The following is a 27,168-nucleotide window of genomic DNA, read 5'->3' as shown; positions in this document are numbered from 1 at the left end:
CCCACAGGGGTGGACAGCCAGTACATGGTACTGGGGACCCAGGAATGGGGGAAGGTTTACGAAGGGGGACAGGCGCGACCTTTGATGGAAGAAAGAAGGCCGGGTAGGGTCACACGAATGGCCAAGAAAGGAAGGGCTGGCTACCCTGCGGTAAGACAAAGGCACGCGAGCACCTTCTGCTACTTGCTGCTGCTGGCTGGTGCGGCTCCCTCTGCTGTGAATGAAGACCGGCACTGCCTTCCCGCTGCCCTGCCCACTGGCGCGCCGCCGCTGCCAATCCATCCATCCCATCAGATCACCTCAGTCCACAGCCTAGATCTGGTCTGGCCTGTGTGCTTCTGTTAGGTCTGGCCGGTGTGCATCTGTACATCTAGATAGATCTGCTTTCCTCCCCTTTCTCTTGTTTGCTCCTTCCACGTACCTCCTCTCTCCTGCTCCTGCTCCTGCTCCTACTTTCCCACCGCGAGCCAGGCACGACTCGACTAAAAGTTCTTCATTTCCTTCCTCTCCCACCTTCGTTCGGTCTGCCGCCTGCCTGCCTACCTACCTACTTCCTCGCCTGTCTGTTTCCTGGCTGGCAGTTTCCTGACTGGCAGATCCCTCGCTCTGGCAGTCGCATTTCCTGCTCCGAATCCATGGACGACTTTCAGGTCCTGTCACCATGCACCTACCGGTCGTTTCCTTGCTCTTCGCCGCCCTCTGCACGTCTCTCTTCCTCACCAAGCTGATTCTGCTCCTCATCCACGCGCCTACCATCCCCGTGGCTTCGGCTCTCTTCTACCTGCCGACCTTCTTTCTGCCCGACTTTCTCGTCATATGCGTCGCCAGATTGGCTCTTCGTCGGGAAAAGGGCCGTCTGTCGTTGATCGCGTGTGTTGTCGGATCTTTGCTGACGTAGGTTCCTCCCTCAGCTCTCCGCCCCGCTTGTCGGGGGTGCGCGCGCGTACTCGCATACCCCCGTCCCGTCCCCCCTATCTCCCAGCCTTCGAGCGACAAGCCGCCCGCACCCTTGCCTTTGCTTTTGCCCCTATCCCCATCCCAGCCATGGCGGCCAAGTCTGACATTTGCTTAGCGTCGTGGTGGTTGGAGCCGCATCATCCACCCTAGGTTTCTTCTATGAGACAGGCAGTGAGCTTGAATGGCACTCGGCCGCCACCTTCGCATTCGAGAAGGAAGCCAGAGATGTCTTGCTCAGCGGTCTCCTGCCTGTCACGGCATCCGCCCTGTTCATTCTCTCCGTTGCGTGGTTCACCCATCAAATCCTTTACAAAGCCGTTGGAGACTTCCTGATTGAAGCTGGCTACTGTGTGGTTTACGGTATGCTCTCAAGAGACATTGCGGCCGATCAACCTGTCTTTGCTAATCTATAAAAACCCAGCATGCAAGCAGTTTCTGAAATCACGCCAGGTTCATGATGTCGAAAAGGACGCCGAATCTAGCCGCAGCATGTTGCACAATGGCGAGGGCGAGGACAACAACGGTCAGCAACCCAATGCGCCCGCCGACATCGATAGCGACGACAGCGACGATTGGGGCAATCCTCCTGAACTAAGGGAAACCAAGTCTTCCCGATCCAGCTCGAGATCCCGTTCTCCCCAATCGCAGTCCCGACCTTCACGTGTGCCTTCGTGGAGGCTCAAGGCTGCAGCACTAGGCTTTTTGGCCTTCGCCATGATTTTACGACCACACAAGCCCTTCGACCACATGTCTGTCACGCTCCCCGTCGCCATGCTCGATATGTTTTCTTTCAGCGGCCCCCCTCGGCACAGCTGCATGGGGGCCGGACATCATGGCCTGAACAACTGGCCCTTACCCGAGTTGACGGAGAAGTCTCGGTGGAAGATGCCCAAGGGGAACTTCAAGGGCTGGGCACCTGGTGATAGCAGCCCCATGGCCGATGCTTACCAGCACCGAGTCGTTGACTGGGTCATCGAGTCGATGCCACGCGGTTTCCTTCGATGGGACCGCGCAAGGTGGAGGGATCAAGGCCCACCACCTCCTCACGCTCACGATCATGGCCCGCCCGGCCATGGCTTACCCGGGCATCCTCCGCCTCCTCCGCCGCCCCCTCATGGACGACCCCGTGGAGAAGGGCCACCTGGGCCACCCGGGCATCATCCTCCTCCACCTCCGCCTCCTGGATGCCCGCCTCCAGATATCCAGCAGTCATTCTACAACCCTGTAGATGATCCTCTACGGATCACGAACCTCAACGACGACATCCTTAAGCCGTTGCAAGACAGCCTCGACAAAGACGAAGTCAAGATCAAACATGTGGTCTTTATACTCATGGAGAGTCTGCGCTCTGAGGTCTTCCCCATTCGACCGAACACCAACTTCCACGACATGATTGTGGAAGCGAACGAGGAGGAGATGAGGGATGAGATCAAACTTCGACTGGCCCAGATGACTCCCAACATCGCAAAGATCACAGGATACACGGCAGACTTCGAAGGGATTGAAACACCACCAGTGTCCTGGGCAGGGCCGTCCCAGCCCGGTTACGGAGGTATTAATGTGGTTGGAGCGCTGACAAGCAGCACCATGTCCACGAAGAGCTACTCAGCCAATCTGTGTGGCACATGGCCCATGGCTGTGGAAAAGTTCGACGAGGCCGACACCGACGCCTATCAACCGTGTCTCCCCCAAATCCTTAGTCTCTTCAACCGAGACAAGGACGGCAGTGGCAAACCCGATCCTGCAAGCGACTTTCGCCAGCAAAAGTGGCGTCCCGCACTATTCGAGGCAATGACGGAGACCTTTGACAGGCAGGACAAGTTTGACAAGAAGATTGGATTCCAACACATTGTGACCGAGAAGCAACTCAAGGCAGACACGTCGCGGTACAAGCCGCTCGAGCCACTTTACGAAAAGGTCAACTACTTTGGCTTTGCCGAACCCGTCCTCGTCCCCTACCTGAAGGACTATATCAACGAGACGGCGGCGAATAACGAGCGTATGTTCATGATGCACTTTACCAGCTCGACCCACCATCCCTGGGTCACTCCGAAGGCGTGGAATACGACCGATTATTTCGACAGCAAGGGCATTAAACACCGGGATCTGAATAAGTTCCTCCAGACCGTCAACTACCACGATGCTTGGATGGGCAACCTAATGCAGCTTTTTGAGGAGACGGGAATTGCCAATGAAACGCTTGTCGTGTTTGCAGGCGACCACGGCCAGGCCTTCAAGGAGGACTGCAAGAGGCAGGGTACCTTTGAGAACGGCCACATCAGCAACTTCCGCATCCCCATCGTCTTCTCTCATCCCCACCTTCCCCGGATAGAGTACGAGGCCAACGCGACTTCCCTGTCCATTCTCCCTACGATCTTGGACCTTCTTATCAATACCGGATCTCTCAACAAGCATGATAGCAGCATCGCATCTGACCTCGTGCACGATTATGAGGGTCAGTCCCTCATTCGACCCTACAAGACGGCGGACGATGGCCGCCGCGCATGGAACTTTTCCGTCGTCAACTCGGGAGCTGGCATGCTCTCCATCACCTCGGCAGACACTACTTGGCGACTACTTCTGCCCCTCGTGGAGACTTTTGACTACAAAATGTCTGACCTACAGACAGACCCAACTGAGCAGGATGTGCTTTCGGCCTGGTCGCTGAAGAGGCTGGTCAGTGCCGTGCGGAAGAAGCACGGGGAAAGCGCTGCTGATTGGGTGAAAGAGGCTGAAATCGTCGCGCAGTGGTGGATGAAAGAACGACGGCGCCTCTGGAGGCATTCTTGAGACGAATAGAAGATAGAGAGCGGAAAATGATTTGTTTACATGTTCAATGCACGCGCTGCGATGATCGGATGATGGCTTGTCAAAGTAGGAGATTTCCAGCAGCATATCGAAGCTTCGCATTGCGAGCGATTCCAGTCAGGGAGCCGCCGCATCCCTGCATGGCTGGTGGGCAGGACATGCGAAGAGCAGAAACCACGTGCCAGGCATCGCCCATGGCAAACACAGAACAAACGAACGCCTTGGCTATGTTCGCTGAGCTGTACTAACTCTTTTCCAACCGCCAATGATGCATCTTCGCGAGCTCTTACCCCGCATCCGTCCGTCACCAAGGTCACCTAGCGCGCTGTAGTAGTGGTGTGTACCGGCTGGATCCCCCATATTCTTCGACCGGGTAGACGAATCTCAAGGCACTTCCCCCCTGCCATTTGTCCAAGAAAGAAAATGGCATGTTCGCAACTACACCGACAAAGACTTGTCCCTGGCGTTGTATGAGAACTGAAAATGGCTCCTAGTCCCGAGGGGAACGATGTTGCCGCCCGGCGTGCCAAGAAGCGCGAGCTCGACCGCCGGTCCCAGCGGGCGGCGAGAGAGCGAACACGGACTCGCATTGCGCATCTGGAGGCCACCGTCCAGGCCATGGCGCAGCAGGAATCGAGCGGTACCATCGCAAGTCTCATGGACCAGCTCGTCGAAACGAGACGCCAAAGGGATGATCTGTCTAGATTGGTCTCATCGATCGAGACGAGCGTTCACGTCCATCGGGAAGCTGAGAGAATCGCTGCGAAGGGCTTCGAGCAACCGCGGCCGTCTGAAAGCAACACGCATGGGGAGCAGTGGCCCGGCATAGACGCGTCGTCTCTCCTGCAGACGCAGGATCTGCCGATGGAGATGCTCTCACCAAGCGCCATCATGGACCTGACGCCCCTTCCGTCCGGTGATATCTTTGGTCTCCCTACTGCTGACTTTCTGGATCACATACCCTCCCCAGAAGCTGACCCGCTTCGACATGGTGAGCTCGCCGAACTCGAGGCACCCCGGGTTCCTGAATTCGTCATCGTACCAGAACCGGACAAGCCCTGCGACTGCACTTCGCCTGGTGTGCTACCAGGTCGGCCTTCGTCTTCCAACCACAGCATCTGGCGCACGGCCAACGAGGCCCTCAGCAGTCCAGGGCTTCTGCCCGTCCAGACCTTGCGGCACGAAGACGGCCTCGGCGAGGACATTCCAGTTCAGGTCATCTTGGAAGGGTGGGACGCGGTCGAGGGCGCCCGAAATGTGCCGCCGCTGTGGAGAAAGCTGCGCAGGACAGACGAGCTTCAGTTCAGCAGCTGCGGCAAGGTGGAGCGGTTGGCGATACTGTTGCTGATGCATACGCTCCTGAGATACCAGGCGGAGCCCACGGCGGATCAGTATGCGAAACTGCCGCCGTGGTATCTGAGCAGGTATGTTGTTTTGCTGAAGCTAGCCTTCCGAAGGCTCGTTTCTTCTTCTGTTGGACGTGGTGCTGACCCGAAAAGACCGTCGCAGTCATTGCCGCACTCGTCGGCCATTGACTTTTTTGTGTGGTAATGCAATCTATCCCTCTCCTCGCAAGAAAAAGAAAAGCAAAGGCACAGAAAACGAAGTCACGGTTGTTTGCTAAGTTTGATCCCAGGCCCGGCGTCAGAGAGCGCTTCGTATTCTCCCAGCACCTATACTGCTCCGACTTTTTCTGGAAGGTGTTCGCGGACAACTTCCGGCTGCTGTGGCCGTTTGAGCTGCGGGACTGTTACAGGCGGAACCTGCGGACAGGGCTGTATAGCATCTCGCCCGCCTTTTCCGAACGAATACGTGATATCCAGGCCTGGGCGATGGCGCCGGACTTTTTTGTGCACTTTCCGGATATGTATGCGGACATTCCCGTCTTTCAATCCGTTCCGGCCAGTGTGCCGTCGTATTGGAGGGGCGAGCGGTCGAGCGAAGGGCAGACTTCTCGGCGCCTCAAGGTAATTGACTATCAGGACGGGGATGAAGGCGAGAGTGCTCAGGGTGACGGGCAATTCATCCGAGAGCAAAATGTGCGGAGGGGAGCGAGACTTTGGCTATGATACGAGAATACGCGATGCCTAGTGGGCATGTAATATGAATCCATCGTCTTGGGATACTTTGGTTGCATGGGTCTTGGACACCCGTGCACATACAAGCAGACCGCAGTTTAGAAAGGACGTGTACAAGGATGCTCATGCTTTCAAATTGCTCTTGTTTTTAGTTACGACTCAATTGTGAGTGTTTGACAAGATCATCAGCTTCCATGAACACTTCCACACAGGCGCCACTACGCCGAATGAGACGGCCGCTTACCGCAGGTTGCTGAACGATATACGCTCTGCAACCATTAGTAACCATGAGCTTCATAACCAGTATGACATTCAGAGATACTTCACATACGAAACTCTAGTCCAATTTTCGTGTAAGCTCCCCGCACGACGCGGTAGAAGAGACCCGAGGTTGGCGCCGGCTCTGGGTATTTCTTGACCCTACCCCGCGGCACCATAGCACATACGAACAGACATCATTGGTCGCCACGACGAGCATTACCATCCCTCGGCATGACTCTGGCGCTCTGACTCCGTGGAAGAACGCAATAACTGCTCGAGACACGTCTAGATAGGTTGGTTTCAGCCGACGACGGCTCTGACGACCAGCATTCAATGGTTATCCCCCACGATCTACCCCATGCTTTCCCCAGAGCTACCCCGCAACATAGGATGATTTGACGATCTCGTCGACTGTTTTGACCTACAAAAGAGATGGCCATCCCAACCGCATTCTCGGGACTGCAGACCATACAAGTGCACTGCTGCTGATAACAGAGAAGCAGCACTCGCATTTTCCTCATCCAACGCAACCGCAACTCTACTGCCATGGCGGCGCAGCAAGCTCCAGATGGCCTTCGCACGCGCCAATCCGATGAGGAGTCGGGCAACTACCAGGTCGAAGAGAAATTTGAAGGTTCTGCGCATGTGGAAGATGCTGAGAAAAAGGATATTGCCGCTGTCAGCACGCATGGCTTGAGTCCAGAAGAACAGAAGAAAGTCATGTGCGTATTGTTCATGGCCCATGCAAGGTTTGGGAATGGCAGCTGACGGGCGACATCGTAGCCGACGCATCGACGTTCGACTCCTCCCAATTCTCGGTCTCATGTACTCAATCTCGCTGATCGATCGCACAAATCTGGGCCTAGCTCTCGTGGCTGGCCTCCAGGAAGACCTGGCACTTCACATTGGCAACCGATATACTGTTATTGTCATGGTGTTCTTCGTAGCCTATATGTATGGAGGCCCTTCGTTGCCTTGTCGAGTGACGCTCTGCTGACGTGTGTTTAGTCTGTTTGAAATTCCTAGTGTAAGTGCTGATTATCATGACGAAACGACTCTGAACTGACTCCGCAGAACCTCATTCTACCTCGTGCCGGTCCAGCAAATTGGCTTGCCTTTCTCGGTGTTGGCTTCGGCTCCGTCCTGCTCGGTATGGGTTTCACGAAACACTGGGGGACCATGGCCCTCTGCAGAGCGCTTCTCGGTGTACTAGAAGCGGGCTTCCTACCGGGTAAATGAACTTCTTTTGAGCAAACCACCAGCAACTGTTGCTGACAGTTTCAGGTTGCACATATCTCATTACATGTTGGTATACCCGTTTTGAGGTTGGAAAGCGACTATCGGGATTCTGGATCATGTCCGTTATCCTCAGTGCCTTTTCAGCCATCTTTGCCTATGTTCTTGCTTTGCTCGACGGCAAAGGTGGGCTAGCTGGTTGGAGCTGTGAGTATTTGATCACTCTCTATGTAATCAAGGAATCGGTTACTCACGCCACCAGGGATCTTCATTATTGAGGGTGCAATCACTATCGTTGTCTGCGGACTCGGCTGGTTTATCATCATCGATTTCCCAACCAAGGCCGGCAAGTTCCTCAAGCCAGCCGAGCAGGCATTTGTCATCGAGCGTATCAACAACGACAGGGGCGACGCTGAGGAAGACGGTGTCAACGCTCGCAAGATCTTGAAACATCTCAAAGACTGGAAGTTGTACTTCTGGGCCTTCAACCTCATGTCCTCGACCCTGCCAGGCTACGCTTACTCGTACTTCCTACCCATCATCCTGAGGAACGGCATGGGCTTCAGTCGCACCAACTCGATGCTTCTCAGCGCCCCGCCGTATCTCCTTGCCGCCATCATGGCCTTCGTGTCCGGCTGGCTCGGCGACAAGTACAAGATCCGCGGACCGATCATCGCTGTGCATCAGGCGATCACTGCTGTGGGCATGCTGATTACCGTCTACGCCAAGTCGAACGCCGCTCGTTACTTTGGCGCGTTTCTCGGTAGGCCCTACCCGTGACAGATCCGCTTCATCGTGGTGGGATATCTATTTAAGCAATCATTAACATGTCGCAGGCATCGGCTTTTTGCAGTTCTGCGTTCCCGGCGTTCTGACGTTCCAGGCCAACAACATCACGTCCCACTCTAAGCGAGCCGTGGCTTCAGCAACGTGCCTCATTGGTGGCGGTGTCGGAGGCATCATCTCCAGTGTGGCTTTCATGGCGAAAGAGAGCCCACACTATACCGTAAGTACTCCTGCTTTCTGGCCTAGCTTTCTCGAGCTAATCGTGACCGATAGACTGGTGTGTGGACCACGTTCGGTATTTCGATGACCAGCATCTGCATGATCATCATCATGGATCTTTACTTTTGGCGGCTCAACAAGGGTGTGAAGGCAGGGACTCGTCTGAACGAAGGCATGGCAGGGTGGTTCTATACGCTCTGAGGTAATCGATTGAAGCTGAACAGACAACCGCAGAAAAGGGCGGAGGAATAAATTTAAATTCACTGCCATTTTCTGAGCTGTAGGATTGAGTGACTTAAATTCGAATCTTTCGTGGCGGCTTCCGTCTTAAGACTGATGAGCAGCCACAATGACCAGACTGAGTGACAACTTGCATGCTGGAAGTTCTTGTAGGTAAACCCAGGTTTGGAGTGACAGTCCGCCATTACGAGACGCTCCTTGAGTTTTATCCCGTCAGAACATGTCACCATTTCATAGGGACCTAAGCCGATGATCATACTATTTGATGCGTATCCCTGGAGACCTTCAGTGGGCTATTCTAACATGAGTCCCCACTCGGGAGTTGGCAACGGCATGTATTCGAGAGATCTGCATGCGATGAAACGAGGTGATTCTGATTACACGGCCTCTGAGTTCAATCGGGATTCCGAAATTGGAGATATCCAATTGGTTCGGACCCGCCAGACCCGGAAGGAGCCCGGAAGCACTCCGAGAAGCGACGCCCACTGCCTACCTATGGTGCTTAGGATTACCATTTTCATCCAGACTGAGCTTGACTTCGTCAAGTAGAGGGCCTGTTCTTTGATCTCATCATCTTGCTTCGTGCCGAGGTATGCCTGCCCTCTTAGTTGCAAAGAGCCTTTACGTGATGCACCTCGTAACAGTGATGTTTGCTCAAGTAGGTCGAGAAAGAGATGGTACGAAGGCCAAGCCTAGTGAAGAAACATTTGTCTGCTGCCGCGTTTTGCTCTGACTTGAACAAGATCGTCGCAAATAATATCTTTCCCACGCGCCAGACCTCTGGGATCGTTAGCGTCACCAACCTCTTGTCTACACAAATCGGGTGCAGTGAAAGTGACGCCGTGGCACTCTCTTGAGTGTATGGGCTTGACCCAAGTAGGCATTCATAACCACGGCTTAGCGTTATCCCCCACACTTAGTGGGACACTCTCAAAAGTCTGGGGTCATTTAGCGGGGATCCGTGGTGGACGACTACGCGGGGGACGACGAAACTTTATTGAATGGCACGATTGCCGAAGCCGTGAACTATAAGACGTCTCGATGACCCTCCGAGAGTCGAAGGTGGATGCTACCACCGACAATCTCGATCAGGATAACGCAAACGAGCCTCATCGCCTTCTATGATGGCTTCCAAATCAGAACATGTCGTTGAGCACCACGAAAGGGACCATCCGGACAGCCGCAATGACGCCGTCCTTGCAGCGACCGCCGCTCTTCCGCCTGGCCACGCTCATGAAAAGCTGACCTGGGCTGATCTATGGGCTAACAGGCGTGTTCTGAGCTTTTGTGGGTGGTCTTTGTTGATCCTGGCGATGCATGGAATCCATCCATCGGCCATGGATCCTGTGGAAGAAACCGACCACTAATCAAGTCCCTAGGCCTACTCATCTACCTGCTCCCGATCAATTTCGGTTACGAAGTCGCAACGATTGGAAAGCTTCTTGCCGTTGTGCCGTTCGCCGAGCACTTTGGACATGAGGTCAATGGCATTTACATCATCTCCGCCCAAAACCAGCAAATACTCAATGCTGCCGGCACCATCGGCATCTTCGTATCTGCATTTTTCACCGGCATCATCAGTGACTACATCGGTCGCAAGCGGACCATCATCATCGCGTGTGTGGTTTGCTCCGGTGGAGTTATCCTCCAGTATTTCAGCACGTCCATCATGATGCTCTTTGGGGGCAAGGTCGTCGCAACGCTCGGCTTCGGTCTCGGCCACTCGCTGGGACCCGTGTTCGTTGCTGAACTGGCCCCCGTCAAGATGCGCGGTGTTTGCTTGGCGCTCGTGGTATGAACAATCTCCCTCCATCGCCAGCATAGAGCAAGAATGTCTGACAGAGTCGTGCAGAATACCATGATCGTTATCGGCCAGTGGCTCAATTCTGTCGCTGTGCTTGGCAGCAAGCACCACAACAACGACATGGCGTGGCGCATCCCGCTCATCACACAGATTGTTCCGCCTGCGCTGCTGCTGATTGCGCTCACCATCATTCCAGAGTCACCCACTTGGCTCATCATCCACGGCCGCCCAGATGAGGCCGCCAAGTCTTTCCGCCGCTTCAACGGCACCTCATTCGATGTCGACGCTGCCATGGCCGTCGCCACCATCGCAATGGAGAAGGAGAAGGCCGCTAAGAAAGAGCAAGAGGGAAGCAGCTGGATCGAATGCTTCCGTGGCACCAACGGTCGCCGAACCCTCATCATTGTCATGGTCTATCTTTCCCAGCAGACGATCGGTGTCAACTTCATCAGCGGCTATCTCACATACTACTTCCGGCTCGCTGGTGTGAACGATCCCCTGGCGATTGGACAAGCTGCCTACGCCATCCAGCTCTTCGGCAACATGTGTTCCTGGCCACTTGTCGACCGCCTTGGCCGCCGCCCGATGATCGTCGGCGGGGTCTTCATCATGACCGCCCTTCTTCTCGTCATCGGCGGCATCAGCACAATCGGTTCCCAGGCTGCCCTGAGCGCAACCGTCGCGTTCATGTGCATCTGGGGCTTCCTCTACCATGCCACTCTAGGGGCTGTAGCCTACACGGTTGGCGGCGAAACGTCCAGCGTCCAGCTGCGCCAGAAGACCTACAGCATCAACATCATGTGTTCGACTGCCGCGTCCTGCGTCGTCTTCCAGGTCATGCCCTACCTGCTGAATACTGATCAAGCCAACCTTGGCGGGAAGATCTGCTTCATCTTCTTCGGCCTGTCGTTGCCCATGTGCGTGTTCCTGTATCTCTACATGCCTGAGCTCAAGGGACGGAACTATGCCGAGATCCAGGAGATGTTCAACAACAGGGTGCCCGCGCGGGGTTTCAAGGATTACGTATGCGATGTTAGCTTTGCCGGGGTAGCTGACGAGAAGAAAAGTCCGGAAGTCTGAGTAGCGAGGAATCACATGTATGAGCGTCGACCAAGTCTTGTTTATCTAGCCGTGGTCGCAGTTCCGAAGTAGTAGTATCCCCGAATGCAGCATCAAGCTTAGTGTCATCAGTTGTAGGGTTTCGAACGCATCTGGTCGATGAAACGTAGGAAAGAGAAAAAGAGCTCCCTTGCTCCCTCCGCCATTCCCGGCAAGGGAAGTTTCTATAGAAACATCATAATGGTCTCGCGATATTGTTTGGGTTTTGTAGGTGACGACTTCATGATTTCAAATCATAGTCGTCCGGGCCTAAACTGAAAGCGAGTGAGGGGGAGGTTGTCCGGAAGAGGCTCCGGCCAGTGTCATAGTCCAAGCATCCCGGTGGGTTGTGGAGCTGGATACCGCGGATGGCATTCACACTCGGCAGGGTGCAAAAGTAAATCACATTCGGTTCATACTAGCGCTTTGGAGGAGGTTACTACCATGATCACAGAAGCAACGACATGTTCTGCTGCATATTATTTTACAATTTCTCTGGTGTTACATCCACAATTCCGACGGACTAATACGAGAATGAAACAGATAGATGGACTGACTTCCTGATCCATGTCAGCAATCATGACATGTACCATCCAGGCTTCAGGTATCTCTAGTCCAACCAAGAATGGCCGCCAAGCCAAGTGTGCGGTCTGATGGCCGCACACGCTTTGGCCTCCCCGGGCCCTCCGTACCGGACCAGACCTCCTACAAGCCCCTGCAAGGACATGTCCGGACGAAGCGCGTGTGGGGTCACGTTTTGACATCAGATGGGCTTGATGGGGTAGATCTTGGTCCCCTGACCCGATTTGGATGGTATCCACCAACAGTGTTGGCAGATCAAACCACGGTTAGGGTCGAGCTCAAGCCCATTGACCATAATAAGATCTCCCTCTCCGCGGGTCATATTGCAAGTAAATGACTGAGTACACTGTAGCATGCACTGCATATGTCCTCGTCTTTGCCCGTGTATGAGGACGTGATCGATGTTGCGGAGTGTCAGGTTCGTCACATTTGGCACACTTTGATGGGACATCGATAACCCCTAATCTTACACGGATGCTTCCGAGCTGGGTGAAGTAAGTCATCGGTTTCGTGAAATGGTATCCCTTGCAGCAAACTCGGTTACGTACGCATGGTCCTAAGTTCACTAACTCAGCCTAAATTCTCGGTTTCGCTTTTTCGACCCGGCCAATCCTGTTAATGGAATTGTGAGCTGATGGGCGTGGCAATCTGCACAAGAGAGCCTAGCTAGGCCGAGTGTTATGGTGAAAAACTGCTACAACATGGGAACACGTGTTGCGCTAAGGTTCGCTCCTTCAATCAAAGTCGCCTGCAGCATTTGAAATCCAAGAATCGACGTTGATGATGCTACTAAGCTTTGGGAAAGAGTGACACCAGCAAGCGGACTTGACTTTGACGATACGCGATACGACGGGATCAACTCAACTCCGCCTCTTTGAAATCGGGTGGGAGCGATCATCCCACAACGTGGGATACAACATCTTGAATCCGCTGAGGGTAGGCCTATGAGCAGTCATGCCTAAATTAAGCTTCTCATCGAAGCCTTCGTCCTGTCAATGCCGGCATGACCGGGCGGTGCCCAGCCCTCCCAGTCCCAGTATTGTCCGAGTCAAGATGAACATGGTTACGACTCAAGTCCCCCACCTATAGCTGGCGGTGTCATTTATTTCTCTTAAGCACATGCATAACACGATGCATCCACAACCCCACAAGAGTAAGTCGTGCCCTGGGAGCCGGAGAGCGGGTGTTGGCTGTCCGAGCTTCACTGCGGACCCTGAACGCCAACAGTTCGGGGCATCCGCAGAGGACCTTGACCCTGCCTCGTGTTTGTGAGGGAGGGGAGGCTGATTCCACGTTTGGGCACATGCGAATCCCAGTCTAAGACCCTTCCAAGCATTCTGAGGCCCACCATCTTGTTACGCTCATTGCACCTGTCAACCCCTCAGCCCTGTGAACGTACAGGTAGGGTAGACTCCTACGTTGCCTGTCAAACCAAGCCCGCTGGCGTTCGGACCCTATCGGGACTTGGCGGGCCAGGCGCAGCGGCATCACGATGACCAGGGATGACTCTCAGCATCGGCGGCTGGCAGGTCTACGGACTATGCCGTCCTGTCGTGTCTCTTTCTGCTTGTCGTGGTCCACATGTCACGACTCGAGGTCGTTGGCAAGACTTCACGATGTCTACCTATAAAGTCCAAGACGTTCGTCGCTCAGGAGATGCTTCTTTCTCTCGGCAAGCAGCTTTCAGCAGTCTTCCGTGTTTACTTGATCACTCTTCCTCCGCTCACTCTTCCTCCGCTCAAGAACACAGTCTTTCGTTTTATATTTGCAGCTCTGCTTGCTACTCCTCTCTTTAATACACCCCGGTAGCACCATACCCAATATGAAGGCCGGTTCATCTCTCCTTCTTTCCGTCGGCGCTTTGGCAGGCTTGGTCGGCACTTCTTCAGGTGCCGCCGTTCCCGCCGATCCGCCGGCTATCCTCAAGCCCGTTCCGAAGCGCCCCGGTATCGAGCCTAACCATGGCCAAGGCATCGCAGTCCGCGCGGCTGCCGATGTTCCTTCCGTGCCGGAGTTGGCCGAAAAGCCGGCACCCGTCATCCTGAGTCCGATTCCTCGTGCGAACATCCTTTCCAGTAAACTAGGGAATGGACTCAAGCTCAAGACGAGGCAAGAGTCGGTGACGCCGGCCAAGGACCTCGTCCTGGGATATGCCGGCAGCGAGATGACGGCCCTTGTCGACATTGCCTTGAAGCAGCCCGCTGTGGCACTGGAGGAGGTTGATGGTGTTTCCTCCGTGAAATGCCAGGATTCTTCCGTGACCATCAACTTCAGCAACCTCGCTTCCCTGCAGGCCGCCACGGCAGCCTGGCCCAAGGAGCTTACCGTCCTCACCTACTCCCCAGATGACGGCTGCAACCCGTCTGACGAGCGCGGTTGGTTCGCCCTGTCCGACCTAGTCTTTGACAATGCCAAGCTCGTCGCCACGGCAAGCAGCAAGCGCACATCCCTCAACGACGAGGGTGCTCAGGCCACCGTCAACTTCGACACCAACCCTGCAGCGGGTGCCAAGCGCGACCTCAAGTCGCTGATCACGCCCGACATCGCCGGCACGCTCGCCAACCTGCCGGACCTCAAGATCAACATTGACGAGGCGCGCTTCGAGAGCAAGGTCCAGATCGCCGGCAGCTTCGGCTTCAACTTTCTCGACCTCAAGGCGAGCTCCATGTCCCTCGACATAGATTACTCGTCCCTCATCGCCCTCAACCTCTCGGCGCACGTTGGCGCCGCCTACTCGACCGACGTCTTCGACTTTGAGCCCTTCACCGCGTCCATCTCGGCCTTCAGCATCCCCGGCATCCTGGACGTCGGCCCCATCGTCTCGTTCGGCATCGGAGTCGAGTTCGCCGCCGAGGGCACCGACGACGCCAGCCTCGGCCTCCACAGCGAGATCCCCGCCGGCAAGATCCACCTGAACCTCGCCAACAGCGACAAGTCGAGCAACAGCGGCTGGGAGCCCGTAACGACCATGTCGAGCGACCTCAACGCCGAGGTCTCGCTGCAGCTGAACCCCTACCTCGACCTCAACCTCGCCGTCGGCGTGCAGGCCTTCAAGCGCGCCATCGACCTCACCGCCGGCGTCGACCTCAAGCCTCAGGTCGTCAACGCCTGGTCCGCCGACGCCAACTTTGAGTACACGAGCAAGTCCGGCATCGCCTTGGCCCGTCCTGAGGGCGTCACCTGCCCCAACGGCGCCTGGTTCGCGAGCACCTTCAAGTTCGACATTGTCGCCTACATTGCCAACATTTACAGCAAGGTCCTGTACGAGTACGACCACCCTCTGTACAAGTCCAGCTGCTGGAACTTTGCGTGAAAACATTCTCCACGTGTAGAGCAGCATGTGCGCCAAAGCTCTGGCCCGAATTTCATTTGTGCGACAACGTCATAGAATCCTGAAAAATGTGGATGTATATAGCATCATATAGTTTTATACATCTGCATCATCTCGGCCCGTTTCTCCTGTAAGATTTGATAGTTCTCGACAAGTGACTCGTCTCCAATGTGCCCCTTGTAGATCATGATCCTCATGCTTGGATCGCCTGAGCGCCTGCTTCGGGTATGAACCGCCGTGGGCTCGATCTTAGCTGCCGAATTGTGCCCATTCGCCCCAATTCAGGGGAAGTCCAATATCGAGGTTGCCCTCCAACGCGTTATCCGCCATTGTCAGATCAAAGCTGGGGTCGAAATGGCCGAAAACATCCATGTTAAAATCGATCGAGTCCAGATTCGGCATGCCGTTCATCGACATGTCAAAGTCCTGTGGATCGGCCGAGAAGGTGACCTCGGGCGTCGGCTCACTGGACATCTCGGAAGCGTTCGCCGCCGGCGGTGCTTCCTGCACGAGCGTCGTGGCGGCACGCTCCATCTCCTTGAGCATGCGCTCGCCGAGGCCGTACGTGACTTTTGCCGAATAGAATATATTCTTGAACCGCTTCAGAAGTTCGCAGCTGGACTTGAAGACGTCGCGCGAGCGGGCGCGGAACATTGGCAACGCCGAGTGGCGCATCTTGCGGTACTCGACGCTGAGAGAAAGAGAAACGGCGTACGGAATAAAGGGGACGGGGCTAAGCTTCTCCTTCTTGACGGCGTGGGCGATGCGTTCTGATGCCAGTGAGCGGCGGGCGTTGGCCATCGCCGGAGGGATGCTTGAGGCGTAGGACGACTGATTTGATTCCGCACCAGGCCGAGGCAGCCTACATGATAGAATAATAACGGCGTGATAGAAGACCTCCAGTGTGGCTAGACGTGGTCAGCACGCAGAACAATGGTTGATGAGAAAATTTAGCTTACCGAGTAGATGGGTTGGCACCTCCAGCGCGTTTGCTTCGACGATCATCGGCTCTAACACGGGCAGCTCGACAAAAGGTTTGAGATCGCCGAGAGCATGAGCGCTCGCTGCAGGTCGATACAGATCAATCGTCCTGTCAAGCCATCGCGATATAGACAGGTATAACCGAAAACATGGCTCCTGTCGACTGAAGCATTCCTCTAAAGTTGCCGCAAAGTCTCGCTCGTGAAGCAGTCGCGGCCGACCATACGCAGCCGCATTGATTTTATCGACCGCCCATACGGCGCAGAAGAGCGTCTCGAGCGCCGGGTCTCCGGTGCGCAGCAGGTGAAGGCCGAGGGTCTGGGAATGATGGATTGCCTCGGCGTTGAATTGGGCGGGGACTTCGCTCTCTTGGAGAGAGGACGGCTGGAAGTAAAGCGACAGCATGGAAAGAGCCCGAATGTGTACCGTCCTATCGACGATTAAGCTTGTCGCCAGAGTTGTGCGAACAGCACCGGATAGAGCCTGCGAGAACTCTACGAATGACAGTTTCTCACTGCCCTTGTTACTCAGCCTCAAATAGTTCGCCATGGAGGGGTCAGTAGCGGCTGCCAAGGAAATGACCTGGCGTAGCACAATGTTGGCTGGAGAATCATTGTCGGTCATGGCGGAATCGGGTACGAGGGCGTAGATGGGATGAATCTTGCGTGTGTAGACTTTCTTCAACTGGCGGTACTCCCTTTCTGGAGGGACACAGGTCAAGCAGTGTTCTTGGACATAGGGAAGCAGGATCTCGTCGTAGGGAATGGCAGGGTGTGGCGCCGTCACGTTGGCAGATTCTGGCGCGACTGATGTATCGTGTCTTGTAGATACCCAAACGCCGACCTCGTCATTGCGAGCTGTGCTTGTGGCGCCGTCGCTGTGCGTCACTTCTGCAAACATGCCTTCGGGATTCGTGTCGCCGAGGAAGCGGCTGCCCCTCTTGCTTCCCAGAGCGTCCGAGCCTGTTGCCTCGGCGAACAAGCCTTCTGGGTTGGTGTCGCAGACGAAGCGTCTCGACGAGTGCGCGGACGGTGTCACACCATGGTCCCCTTGGCCGTTGGGGGTGCCATCGTGGTTCCGAGTTCGAGAACCGGGACTCTTTGAGGCATCAGTGTCTTCGTCGCCCTCTGTGTGAATGCAGCGCTTCTATGCAATCTCAGCAAGAGGCTCATCAAGGCCACCACCGCCTAGGACTCACCTTGCGCTTTCGGCATGACTCGCAGGCTTGCTGAACCTGCTTTCGCTTCAAGGGGAGACCTGAAGGGTCGGATTCGACAAATTTGACGGTTTTGTTAGAACTAGCCATGGCTTGTTGTGAAAGGAGAAAGGCTGCAAAGCACAAGGACTCGCATCTTAGCTACGTTCGCTGATCTATTCGCAACTCTTGGAGACGTGAAGGCAGGGCAGGTGAGTGTCGAAGTGAGTGAGCCTTGAGGTGGATACGGAGGAGTTCATTGGTACAGACCGAGATGGATTACATAAGATGCTATTTTCGCTTTTGACTGTCACGTGCTTGCCAATTGACTCACCAGGTGAAGACGTGCAAACGAGAGAACAGCATGGGGAATCACCAAGACTGCACTTCTGAGGAACTCACTCCATCCCCCCCCCTTATTCCACCTAAGAGATAGAATTGCCTCGGTGAATACTTCTCTGGCCACCGTGTATCAAAGTGGCAACTGCGGCTCGCCATTGCGCAGACTAGATTACAAAATTGCAGACCATCCATCCATCCATCTGCTGGAAATCTCCATTTGTACACTTGCTTCTCCAGACTCCAGTCCCCCAGCCTGTTGATAAAAGAATGCGAGCAAGATCTCGCCGTCAGGTTTTGACCCGGCGCCGATCCCTAATACTGATATTGTCCATACTGCTGCGTAGGGGGGGCTGTATATCCAGAGTAGCCATTCGGTGGCGGCGGCCAGCTCGAAGGGGCACTGCCTTCATACTGTGGCGCGCTCGGCGGCGGCCACTGGCCTGGAGGTGGTTGCGTAAACTGCTGCTGCGCATCTCGGCGGTAGGCTCCGGAACTACCTTCAAATGTGGCACCGGACTCTGGCCTCAAAGGTGAGTTCCTGTAGGCTGATTGCGAAGCGATGCGGCGGCCTGCGGCGCCTTCATAGGGGCTTAGGGGGCGGGGGTTTGGCGAATCCCGTGCCCCAGAAAAAGAGTTGTAAGATGAATAGTCTCCGCCAGAAGGCTGACGGCCATGAGTCGAAGGCGCTCCGCGAGGCTGTGCCCCGTCCTGCCGCATGCCTTGATCCTGGTTCGCCTTCCACGTACTGTAATCTGGTACGGGAGTGTCCCGCAGAAGGTTCACGAGGCCACTGGCGCTGAAGAGCTGGGCATTGTACGAGTGCGTCGGTGGTAGGATACCAAGGAAAAATGTGATGTCTCGAGCAAGCGGTGCGCCCTGGTTCTGTCGCTGCTGGTCAAGACGGCGACCTGCTGCACCCTTGAGAGGCGACTGTCCACGAGCGAGCTTGCGTGGGCGGTTGTATTCCTCCTGGTCGTCGCCGGGATAAGGCCTTTTTGGAGAATTTGTCGTACCGAGGTACTGAGGCACTGGGCTCGCTGTCTGCCGAACGGTAGTAGGAGCGGGCGCCGGCACTGGGACCGGTACAGGCGGAGCTACTGGCAACGGAGTAGCGTCACGGACAGATGTGGCCTGCTCAATCGAGGGCATGACGAGATTGGGCCGCAGCTGGACGGCAGGTGAGATGATCAGTCGATAAGCAATAGGGTCGAAGCTATCGACGGAGTACCGCTCTGTAAAGTGAGAAAGTTTGGGATCTTCTGGCCAAAGCTCCGCCATACGCCGTTCCAGTGCCGCGACAGACGACAGCTCGCCGAACTGCGCCTCATACTTGTGGAAGTACTTGTAGAGCATCTTGGCCCGGTGCTTCTTCTCGGGCTTTTGCGTTAGACGGTTGACGCATGTTTCGAACACGACGCGAGCGTCTGCGACATGTTAGCTGTGAACGATGCAATGCTGACCGTACCACTCACTCGTTGTGTCATCCTTCAAGTGCAAGTACTTGATGTACTCCAGCATGAAACCTTCATCCTCGGGAAACAGTTTGGCGCCACGGTCAAAGATCTTACCACCTGCAGGATCCTTGTATACCACGGACTCTATCAAGGCGACAGCCACATAGACATCGCTTGTCAGCTGACCCTTGCCACGGGCTTCGGTGAAGACCTGCCTAAGGCCCTTGGTCTGTGATCCCTTGCCCTGCGTGCGACGCATCGCGCGACAAAGAGCGATCCAGATAAAGGAAATAGTACGCTTCAGCAGCTCAGTCTGAAGGCTGAAGCCCTGTTTGACAGCCTGCGTTCGCTGCTCGAGGGCAAGTGTCTGGTCCTGGTCGTCATTATCGTCCCCGTCGTTACGCCCAGCGTGCTCCGTCGCTGCCTTTTCGATCTTGGCAAGCTCGTTCTTTTCGCGTTCCTTCAACTTTTGCATCATATGGTAGAGCGTCTCCAAGACTTGGTCATAGGGCGCGCGGATTGCTTTTGCTCGCTCCTCCTTGCTTTCCTCAGTATCGGCAACGGGAAGTGTCATTTCGATCCGGTCGCCATGTTTGAGAGCCAGTAGAACGCTCTCGGGGTTTGCCGCAATGCCGTCTGTGAGAAACTTGATGCCCAAATCGACCCCGTCTTTGAAGATGTTGTTCTCAAAACACCACTCGGCAGCGTCCACCCACATCTCGGGCCAGAAACGCAATGCCATCAGGGCTTGCTTGTAAACGTAGAGAATGCGCTGCTTCAGTACCTCAGGTTCGTCATCCGCAAGAACGAGCGGGTCTTCTTTTTCCCATTGAATCCACTGCTTCCAGATGTTGACTTGCTCCATGTACTCGGTAGCACCAGCAAAACCTGGTGCTGGAGGAAGACGGGGCAGGGAAGTGCGGTTGAGGTTGCCAATCTTGCGATCCATTTGTAAGGAAGCAGACTTGGCCGTCATGTAGCCAGGCGACCTCTTCTGGATGAATTGCCGGCCCGTAGCCTTGTTCAGGCCCAATTCAAACTGATCGTAATCCTTCCAGAGCTCCGTTAGGGCTGACATGGGCACGGTAATAGCACGATGGTAAGCTTTGCGTAGCTGGTCCATCTTCTGCTGGTCCTGCCAGCCAGGGCCACCGACGACGCCAGGCCCGCTCTTGATAAACTGGATCCAGTCCTTCCACAGTGAGCCGGATTCGCGGTCCATGCCCACGTTATCGATGATGAATTCGTAGGATTGGCTGATGACCTGGCGTGCCTGGCCGTTGGGATCGTTGCTGAGGTCATTGCGGCGGCGGATGTAGTTGATATAGGTAGTCCACAGCTGAACATCTGAGACGGTGAGAAGGCTGCGTTGAAAAAGTGCCTCGGCGGCAGTTGTATTCATGCTGTCGAGTTCAAGCTTGATCCACTCAACCCATATGTCGGCCTGGATTCGTCAGCATGGCGGAAGAGATGCGCGCGCTGGTGGAGGAACTTACAGCTTGTGGGAATGTTGTGACGAAGCGGTCGTAGGCCTGACGCAGAGCATCGACGTGGCTGAGGCGGCGGAGCTCTGCGAAGAGCGCAAGCCATGCGTCCATATCGCCTCGAGGGTCTTCCTTGATCCGATCCTCAAGTCGGCCGACAACGTCACCTGGATCCCTGCCAGCAGGTGTTGTGGCAGTGTGAGGTGCGCTTACGCTAGGAGAAGCGCTTGTGGCCAACGCGGGCGCGGAAGCAGCAGCAACTGAAGCAGGAGGAGCATATGGCCCACCGTTGACCGGCGTGGACGAGGCGCCTACTTGGGCCTGGTTGGGTGTTGACACATTCAGGGCGGATTGTGGGCGGGAAATGGAAGCCACCTGACCCAGTGCAGAGTTGGAACGGGGCGCATCATCGTCCTCATCGTCCGAGTCTCCCACTAGGAATCCTCCGGACACCTTAGGCTTCGCAGCCCTTGGCTTGGCCGGCGCGGCCGGCGCGGGGGCAGTGGCAGGAGCAGGGGCGGAGGCAGGTTCTGTGATCTGAGGGATCGGTGTGATCGAAACGGACTCGGGGTCGTACTCGGCGCCATCGTCGCTGCCATCACCATCGCCATCGTTGTCATCGTCTTGCTGCTGTTCCTCCAGCTCCTCCGTCTCGTCCTGTTCCTCCATGTCCTCTTGGTCGTCCTCTTCGCCATCTTCGCCATCATCTTCGCCATCATCTTCTCCATCCTCGTCATCGTCGCCTTCGTCTTCTGGTTCTTCTGGTTCACCGTGGGAAGGTTGAGCAAGTGCAGAGTCGGGTTCTTGATCTTTTTGGTCACTATGCTGAGTCTCATTGGCACCCTCATACCCTTCTTCCTCCTCTTCTTCCCAGGAAGCACCTTCGAACTCTTGCTCGTTTTCTTGGGGATCCGGAGTCGCCATAACAGCAGAAACAGGCGAGAGTGTGTTGACCTAGAGCTACACCGATGATTCTTGGAAGCAATTCGTTTCGGGCGTGGGCTGGCGGTCGTCGGTTGTCGAGCGTGTTGACGATGGTCGTCCAAATGCGTGTACCAAGCTTGGTCAGTATGATCGGGAGAGGAAAGGGAGCTGAAACACGGCAAATCGTCGGCGCGCACAGGCCGAAAGAAATGAAAGCTGTAGAGCAGGTCGTATGCGCTGGCACTCCCTCGCCGTGAGAGGATGGGCTGGCGATGGGCTGGCGATGGGCTGGCTGGCGTACAAAGACGGCGATGAGGAAGGTTGGACAGCGCAAAAAGTCAGAGGGCTGACGCCAGAAGCTTGAGCCGCGGAAAGAACTGGGACAGGAGGCACGACCCTGGCAAAACGACCGAAAGAGGGCTAGCGTACAGGGCGGTCGCCAGGCAGAACATCGGCGGCAGGGGCTCCCTTGCACCTTCCCTGATATAGACTAACTCAACGGCAGCGACCACTCTACGCGAAAATCGCGGGTCGTGGGCCTGGCCGACCCAGGGCAGGCGCGTTCCCCAGGGTCGCTTGGTCAGGAAAGCACAAGCAAGCAACCAGGCAGGCAAGCAAGGAAAGCAAGACAAGTGAAGGGAAGTGCGATGCAGGCAGGTCCAGGTCCCAGTCTGGGGGCAGGTACAGGTCCCCGCCCGTCGTCCCGCCATCACAGAGATCAACCCCCCCCTCTAAGGCCATTTGCGATAGGCGTCTGTTTTGGCTCTCCTCATCCAATCTCACCACCATTCATCCCTCTTCTTCTCACACAACCGTTTCTGCCCCCCCTCCTCAAGCAAAAACAACAACTTCCCTCCCTTCCTCCCTCTCGCCCGCTCGCGTCTATTTGAGTCGTTCCGTGCGCAGATCCGTTTCCCATTTTCTCTTCTTCAACCACCGTTTTCTCGATACCCACTTGTTGCCTGCACGCAACACACACTTCACCGCTCTCTTGCCTCCCCGCTTCACCACTTCCAACATGTCGGTCGTCTCGCTTCTTGGCGTTCGGGTCCTGAACAACCCTGCCAAATTCACCGACAAGTACGAATTCGAGATCACCTTCGAATGCCTTGAGCAGTTGCAGAAGGGTATGTATGCCTTGCGATGTCTGGCGCGTGCTCCTTTGCGCGTCTCCCTGTTCATATGCGTGCACGTCACTGACTCGAACCACCTTGCGTGCAGATCTCGAGTGGAAGCTCACCTACGTCGGTTCCGCCACAAGCGACCAGTACGACCAGGAACTCGATGATCTTCTTGTTGGTCCTATCCCCGTGGGCGTCAACAAGTTCATATTCGAGGCTGGCGCTCCCGACACCACGCGCATCCCTGACGCCGATATCCTCGGTGTCACTGTGATTCTCTTGACCTGCGCCTACGATGGTCGCGAATTTATTCGCGTCGGTTACTACGTCAACAATGAGTACGACTTGGAGGAGCTCAACGCCGAGCCTCCTTCCAAGCCCATCATCGAACGCGTTCGCCGCAACATTCTGTCCGAGAAGCCCCGTGTGACTCGCTTCGCCATCAAGTGGTACGTAGCCCTGCTGCCGGTTCATGGCTGTAGGACGACGCTAACTATGTACTCAGGGACTCTGATGCTTCTGCCCCCGCCGAATTCCCCCCTGAGCAGCCCGAGGCCGACCTTGCCGCCGATGAGGACGAATATGGTGCCGAGGAGCGCGAGGAAGAGGAGGCTGATGCCAACGGCGCCGAAGGTGCTGATGCCAACGCCAACGGCGAGAACAAGGTCGCCATCCCGGCTGAAGACTCTGAGATGGCCGGTGTCGAGACAGAGAACGGCCAGAACGGCGAGGCTGACAAGGACGGCAAGAGCGGCAAGGCCGTCGGCGATGCTGAAGAGGACGAGGTTTCTGATGACGGCAGTGTCGACATCGAGGGCGAGAGCGAGGACGATCTCGAGGACGAGGAGCTTGCAGAGGGCGAGGTCGAAGGCGATGCCATGGACGAAGATGTCATGGACGTCGACGCTGCCGACAAGGTGGTTGGTGCGGCTGCTCCCCAGGTTCAACCCACCGAGATCAAGTCTCACTAGGAGCTGCCTTCACAGATGGCCGTGAAAACGGTCTCACCCAAGGCCTATTCTGGATTATGGTTGGATCTGGAACGCGTGGAAGGGTCACTGGATGGATGATGAAAACATGGCTCGGGGGAACTGTGAGCCGGACGAGCGTATTTGCTGAGACGAACCTTGTTATGACATGGATGACTGCACAGGAATGAAGAAGCTCAGTGGCATGTGGCTTGTCCAGAGCGGATTAATGGACGCGGGATAGCATTGGGAGCCCCAGCCAGTGCTTAGATACCAGGCAGTCCCTAGAATTTGGAATGCAGCTGTTTTGCTACAGGGGAGTTGTCTCAGAGTTGACGAGCGCCAAGAGGGCAAGATCGCTGGAGGGCGTTTACCAGCTTGTGCCCCCAAGCTTCTCGCACCCAGGTTCCCTTTCGGCTGCTCGACACGCAAAGGTTCGATCTTGCACTCTTTCGGCAGAGGGCCCAAGTGCTGTGTAGGAGGTTGCACCGCTGGAGTGGCATGGGCTTGGCAACATGTCATGAGGCCCAATGGGGCTAATCAGCATGCATCTTGAAGAACATAAGAAATCGCTTACTTTGTATCAAGCTTTCAGCACCGATTCGTTCTGTTGCCTTGGGGGTTGGGTCACAACAGTGAGGCGGCACGCGTTGGCCATCCACTATCTCGGCTTGTCGTCATTCGGCTGTGCCGAGAACAGCCGCCTCAGCGGCCAGATCAAGCTCGGGGCCGCGAGACACCGAAGAGTTGAGAAGCGACAGGACGACGCCATCGACAGCCCCCAAAAAAAACGATGGCCGCTGCCTTGCTCCGCCTGGCTGCCGAACTTCGGCTCTGAAGCCTGGCCCAGCTGCCGTCAGAAACCTCACCCAGCCTAGTAGAAAGCGAGCCGGAACAACCGGAGAAACTGGCTCTCGACTGACGACATGAAACGGCGCGCGGCCCAAGCCTGTCGTTCAAGGATACCTCTCCTGATGAGCTCGCAAGCGTTGGTTATTGTCATAAGAAGCTGTCGTCCTAAACTGGTGGATGACCCGTTCCTTGTCCCGCCCACCCCCATGTCACCACGCCCATCGTCCGAGGCTGGCACAGCACAGCCGCACTGATCGACCACTTATTCATATGAAAGCTGCCTAGGCTAATGCACAGCACGACCATGACATTTCTATCCATTTTACTCTGTTCAGCAGGGCGAATGCTAGTGTCATTTGCGACTGTAAGGCTGGCCATCCGCTGCCAAAAGGTGTAGAAAAGGCAGCGATGTCTGATCAATTCCCTCTCACTCCACCCACTATTTCGTCTCTCGTCTTTTGCCTTCCGTCGTTGACGTAGAAAGACGGCGCGAGGCCATTGCCAACATGGCTGTCCACCAGAACCCTGACGAGCTATTGCGCGCTGTCGAGGCATCTCATGAGCAATACCTGCGTAGCTTGCGCACCCTGCACGATGCCCTGGCATCGTCCGTTCGCCAGCGATCCGAGTTGCGCTCGACAATCCCTGTCTCGCCTCTGTTGAGACCTGCGAGCAGTCCAGCCTTAAGCCCTCAGCTCCTTGGTGATGCGACCTTTCCGTCGCAGTCGCCTGGCCCAAGAAGCCGTCGCCCGACTCTCGACCCAAATGAAAGGCGGCCGCAGTTTCTCAGCATTGAGAGGAAGCACACCCCAGCCTCGCTGCACTCGGAATACGAAGTAGAGTTCCTACCGCTCCTCGACCCGGCAGCCCCGCAACGTGGCAATGGATACGCTCCTGCTGTGCCTCGGCCCATCGAACGTCGCTCGTGGACCGACGGCGAGCTGATGCGGCACCTCAAGCGCACTGAATTTCACGGCATGGCTGAGGTGGCCATCAAGGACATCTTGGACAAGCAGTCTGATATCGATGAAAATGGCGACTTTGCCAGCTTTGCCGCCTATGAGCATGAGGGCTTCATCAGCTCGACTCTCGAGCTGTACGACATTGATGCCGATGGACTAGCAACGCCCGTCGGCAGGCAGCCAAACCACCAAACTCCTGGCTTACCCCAGGTCATCACGCCCAGTCAGATCGTCGACGCCCCGACAGTCTGGAATGCCCTCAAAGAGATTCACAGCAACGGCCAGGCCGTCGGCCTCATGACGACCCTTCAGGAACCCACGCCTCTCATGCTTGAAGCGCTTCACCTTACCATGTCACCATACTTTGACATGACAGAGCTGTTGAGACACTTCACCACAGACACAGAGAACAAGGGCAAAACGCGCGCCTATGTAAACCGCGCCTTTGTCAAGGATGACACACCAAACAGGGTGCGTCAGCGGTCGGCCTTTTTTGTTTTCAAATACTACACCGTCGTGGGCGAAGGACTCGAGCCTGCGGCCTGGCAAAAGTACGATAAGCGGCCATCGGACGCGCGTTCTCTCGATCACATTGACATTGCTGAGTGCTCGTCCGTCCTGGCCCTTTCGTTGGCCGGCCCGGCGGTACAGTCTGTCAAGATTTCGAAGCGTCGCGAAGGCCCCCAGGAGGGTCCAGTCTTCGACCCGTTCGCGCCCTGGCACCTCCTGAGCCTCCAGTCGTTCCCGGACGACGAGCACACGGTGCGTTCTGAAGATGACCTGCCGCGGCGTCGCTTCCCCAGCGGACCGCACGCTTTCCTCGACGCCTTGGCTGCCGAGTACCGCGACGCGACGCGGCGCAACATCGCCATCCATGAACGCATCACCAAGCTCATCACGCCGCCAACTGACTTTATGTTTGACCCGTCACTTCGCGACAAGCTGCTCTTCGAGGACAAGCGGTTCACGTATATTCGCCGCTACTTCTGGGCCTACAACACGCTTGGTGTCATCAACGCCGGCCTGCGCGCCATGCTCGCTGCCTACGCCGACTCGTTCACAGACGACTTTTGGGCCGGACGCCACTCGGCTGTCTGGCCGCACCCGGACCCCGACGGGCCCGACGCCATCGCCTGGCGTGAGACCATGGCCGGCCTGCGCACCGAGCTCGAACGCGCCTGCCGTGATCTCGAGCACGTGGCCCAGCGCAACACGGCGACGCGCAAGGAAATCGAGAACCTGCGCGACCAGCTTTTCAGCGGCAGCTCCATCAAGGAGAGCCGTCGCGCCATCGAGCAGGGCGACAACATCAAGATTCTGACCCTCAGCTCCATGGTCTTCCTCCCGCTGACGTTTGTGACGGTGAGTAGCCCTGTCCTTTCATCTCCTCTTGCTAGACTGCTCCCTCGAGGAAAGGGGGAAGCGAGGATTGAGCTGACGCAGTGACAGTCCGTCTTTGGCATAACAGAGTTCACCATTCCCCCC

At 56.0% G+C, this 27,168-nt stretch overlaps 9 protein-coding genes across 9 annotated transcripts in view; 7 read left to right on the top strand and 2 right to left on the bottom strand.

Moving 5' to 3' along the window:
- Nucleotides 1–661: 661 nt before the first annotated feature.
- VDAG_09850 (sulfatase domain-containing protein) lies at nt 662–3,792 on the top strand (the record flags this gene model as incomplete). Its single annotated transcript, XM_009651195.1, has 6 exons — nt 662–854; nt 912–933; nt 1,073–1,317; nt 1,379–1,926; nt 1,988–2,181; nt 2,244–3,792. The coding sequence occupies 6 exons, from the start codon at nt 662–664 to the stop codon at nt 3,745–3,747; spliced, it is 2,706 nt and encodes a 901-aa protein (XP_009649490.1). The 3' UTR covers nt 3,748–3,792.
- Nucleotides 3,793–4,248: 456 nt separating this feature from the next.
- VDAG_09849 (uncharacterized protein) lies at nt 4,249–5,834 on the top strand (the record flags this gene model as incomplete). Its single annotated transcript, XM_009651194.1, has 3 exons — nt 4,249–5,189; nt 5,265–5,312; nt 5,402–5,834. 3 exons carry the CDS (start codon nt 4,249–4,251, stop codon nt 5,832–5,834), a joined length of 1,422 nt encoding a protein of 473 aa, XP_009649489.1.
- Nucleotides 5,835–6,650: 816 nt separating this feature from the next.
- On the top strand, nt 6,651–8,546 carry VDAG_09848 (uncharacterized protein; the record flags this gene model as incomplete). Its single annotated transcript, XM_009651193.1, has 8 exons — nt 6,651–6,826; nt 6,888–7,058; nt 7,113–7,131; nt 7,179–7,335; nt 7,389–7,547; nt 7,603–8,103; nt 8,177–8,346; nt 8,400–8,546. 8 exons carry the CDS (start codon nt 6,651–6,653, stop codon nt 8,544–8,546), a joined length of 1,500 nt encoding a protein of 499 aa, XP_009649488.1.
- A 1,163-nt stretch (nt 8,547–9,709) lies between these two features.
- Nucleotides 9,710–11,469, top strand: VDAG_09847 (maltose permease; the record flags this gene model as incomplete). Its single annotated transcript, XM_009651192.1, has 3 exons — nt 9,710–9,872; nt 9,965–10,377; nt 10,438–11,469. The coding sequence occupies 3 exons, from the start codon at nt 9,710–9,712 to the stop codon at nt 11,467–11,469; spliced, it is 1,608 nt and encodes a 535-aa protein (XP_009649487.1).
- A 2,422-nt stretch (nt 11,470–13,891) lies between these two features.
- VDAG_09846 (uncharacterized protein) lies at nt 13,892–15,382 on the top strand (the record flags this gene model as incomplete). Its single annotated transcript, XM_009651191.1, has 1 exon — nt 13,892–15,382. One exon carries the CDS (start codon nt 13,892–13,894, stop codon nt 15,380–15,382), a length of 1,491 nt encoding a protein of 496 aa, XP_009649486.1.
- An 81-nt stretch (nt 15,383–15,463) lies between these two features.
- VDAG_09845 (uncharacterized protein) lies at nt 15,464–17,687 on the bottom strand (the record flags this gene model as incomplete). The annotated part of the gene is made up of 3 exons (XM_009651190.1): nt 15,464–16,308; nt 16,360–17,527; nt 17,580–17,687. The coding sequence occupies 3 exons, from the start codon at nt 17,685–17,687 to the stop codon at nt 15,650–15,652; spliced, it is 1,935 nt and encodes a 644-aa protein (XP_009649485.1). The 3' UTR covers nt 15,464–15,649.
- Nucleotides 17,688–18,230: 543 nt separating this feature from the next.
- On the bottom strand, nt 18,231–21,780 carry VDAG_09844 (mRNA 3'-end-processing protein RNA14; the record flags this gene model as incomplete). Its single annotated transcript, XM_009651189.1, has 5 exons — nt 18,231–18,436; nt 18,665–18,959; nt 19,017–19,150; nt 19,391–20,816; nt 20,869–21,780. 5 exons carry the CDS (start codon nt 21,778–21,780, stop codon nt 18,231–18,233), a joined length of 2,973 nt encoding a protein of 990 aa, XP_009649484.1.
- A 1,018-nt stretch (nt 21,781–22,798) lies between these two features.
- Nucleotides 22,799–23,872, top strand: VDAG_09843 (histone chaperone ASF1; the record flags this gene model as incomplete). The annotated part of the gene is made up of 3 exons (XM_009651188.1): nt 22,799–22,907; nt 23,002–23,350; nt 23,407–23,872. 3 exons carry the CDS (start codon nt 22,799–22,801, stop codon nt 23,870–23,872), a joined length of 924 nt encoding a protein of 307 aa, XP_009649483.1.
- Nucleotides 23,873–25,227: 1,355 nt separating this feature from the next.
- VDAG_09842 (uncharacterized protein) overlaps nt 25,228–27,168 on the top strand; it is a gene marked incomplete at both ends in the record, with an annotated part of 2,346 nt that continues 405 nt past the window's right edge. Inside the window, one exon of the mRNA XM_009651187.1 lies at nt 25,228–27,045. Coding sequence (XP_009649482.1) covers nt 25,228–27,045 — 1,818 coding nt within the window. The remainder of the gene's footprint in view (nt 27,046–27,168) is intronic.

The sequence above is a fragment of the Verticillium dahliae genome, genomic scaffold (genome assembly GCF_000150675.1).
Source record: "Verticillium dahliae VdLs.17 supercont1.29 genomic scaffold, whole genome shotgun sequence".
NCBI classification, from domain to species: Eukaryota; Fungi; Ascomycota; class Sordariomycetes; order Glomerellales; family Plectosphaerellaceae; genus Verticillium; species Verticillium dahliae.
Note: the sequence above shows the minus strand (reverse complement) of the source record. Positions and strands in the feature narration are given on the sequence as shown.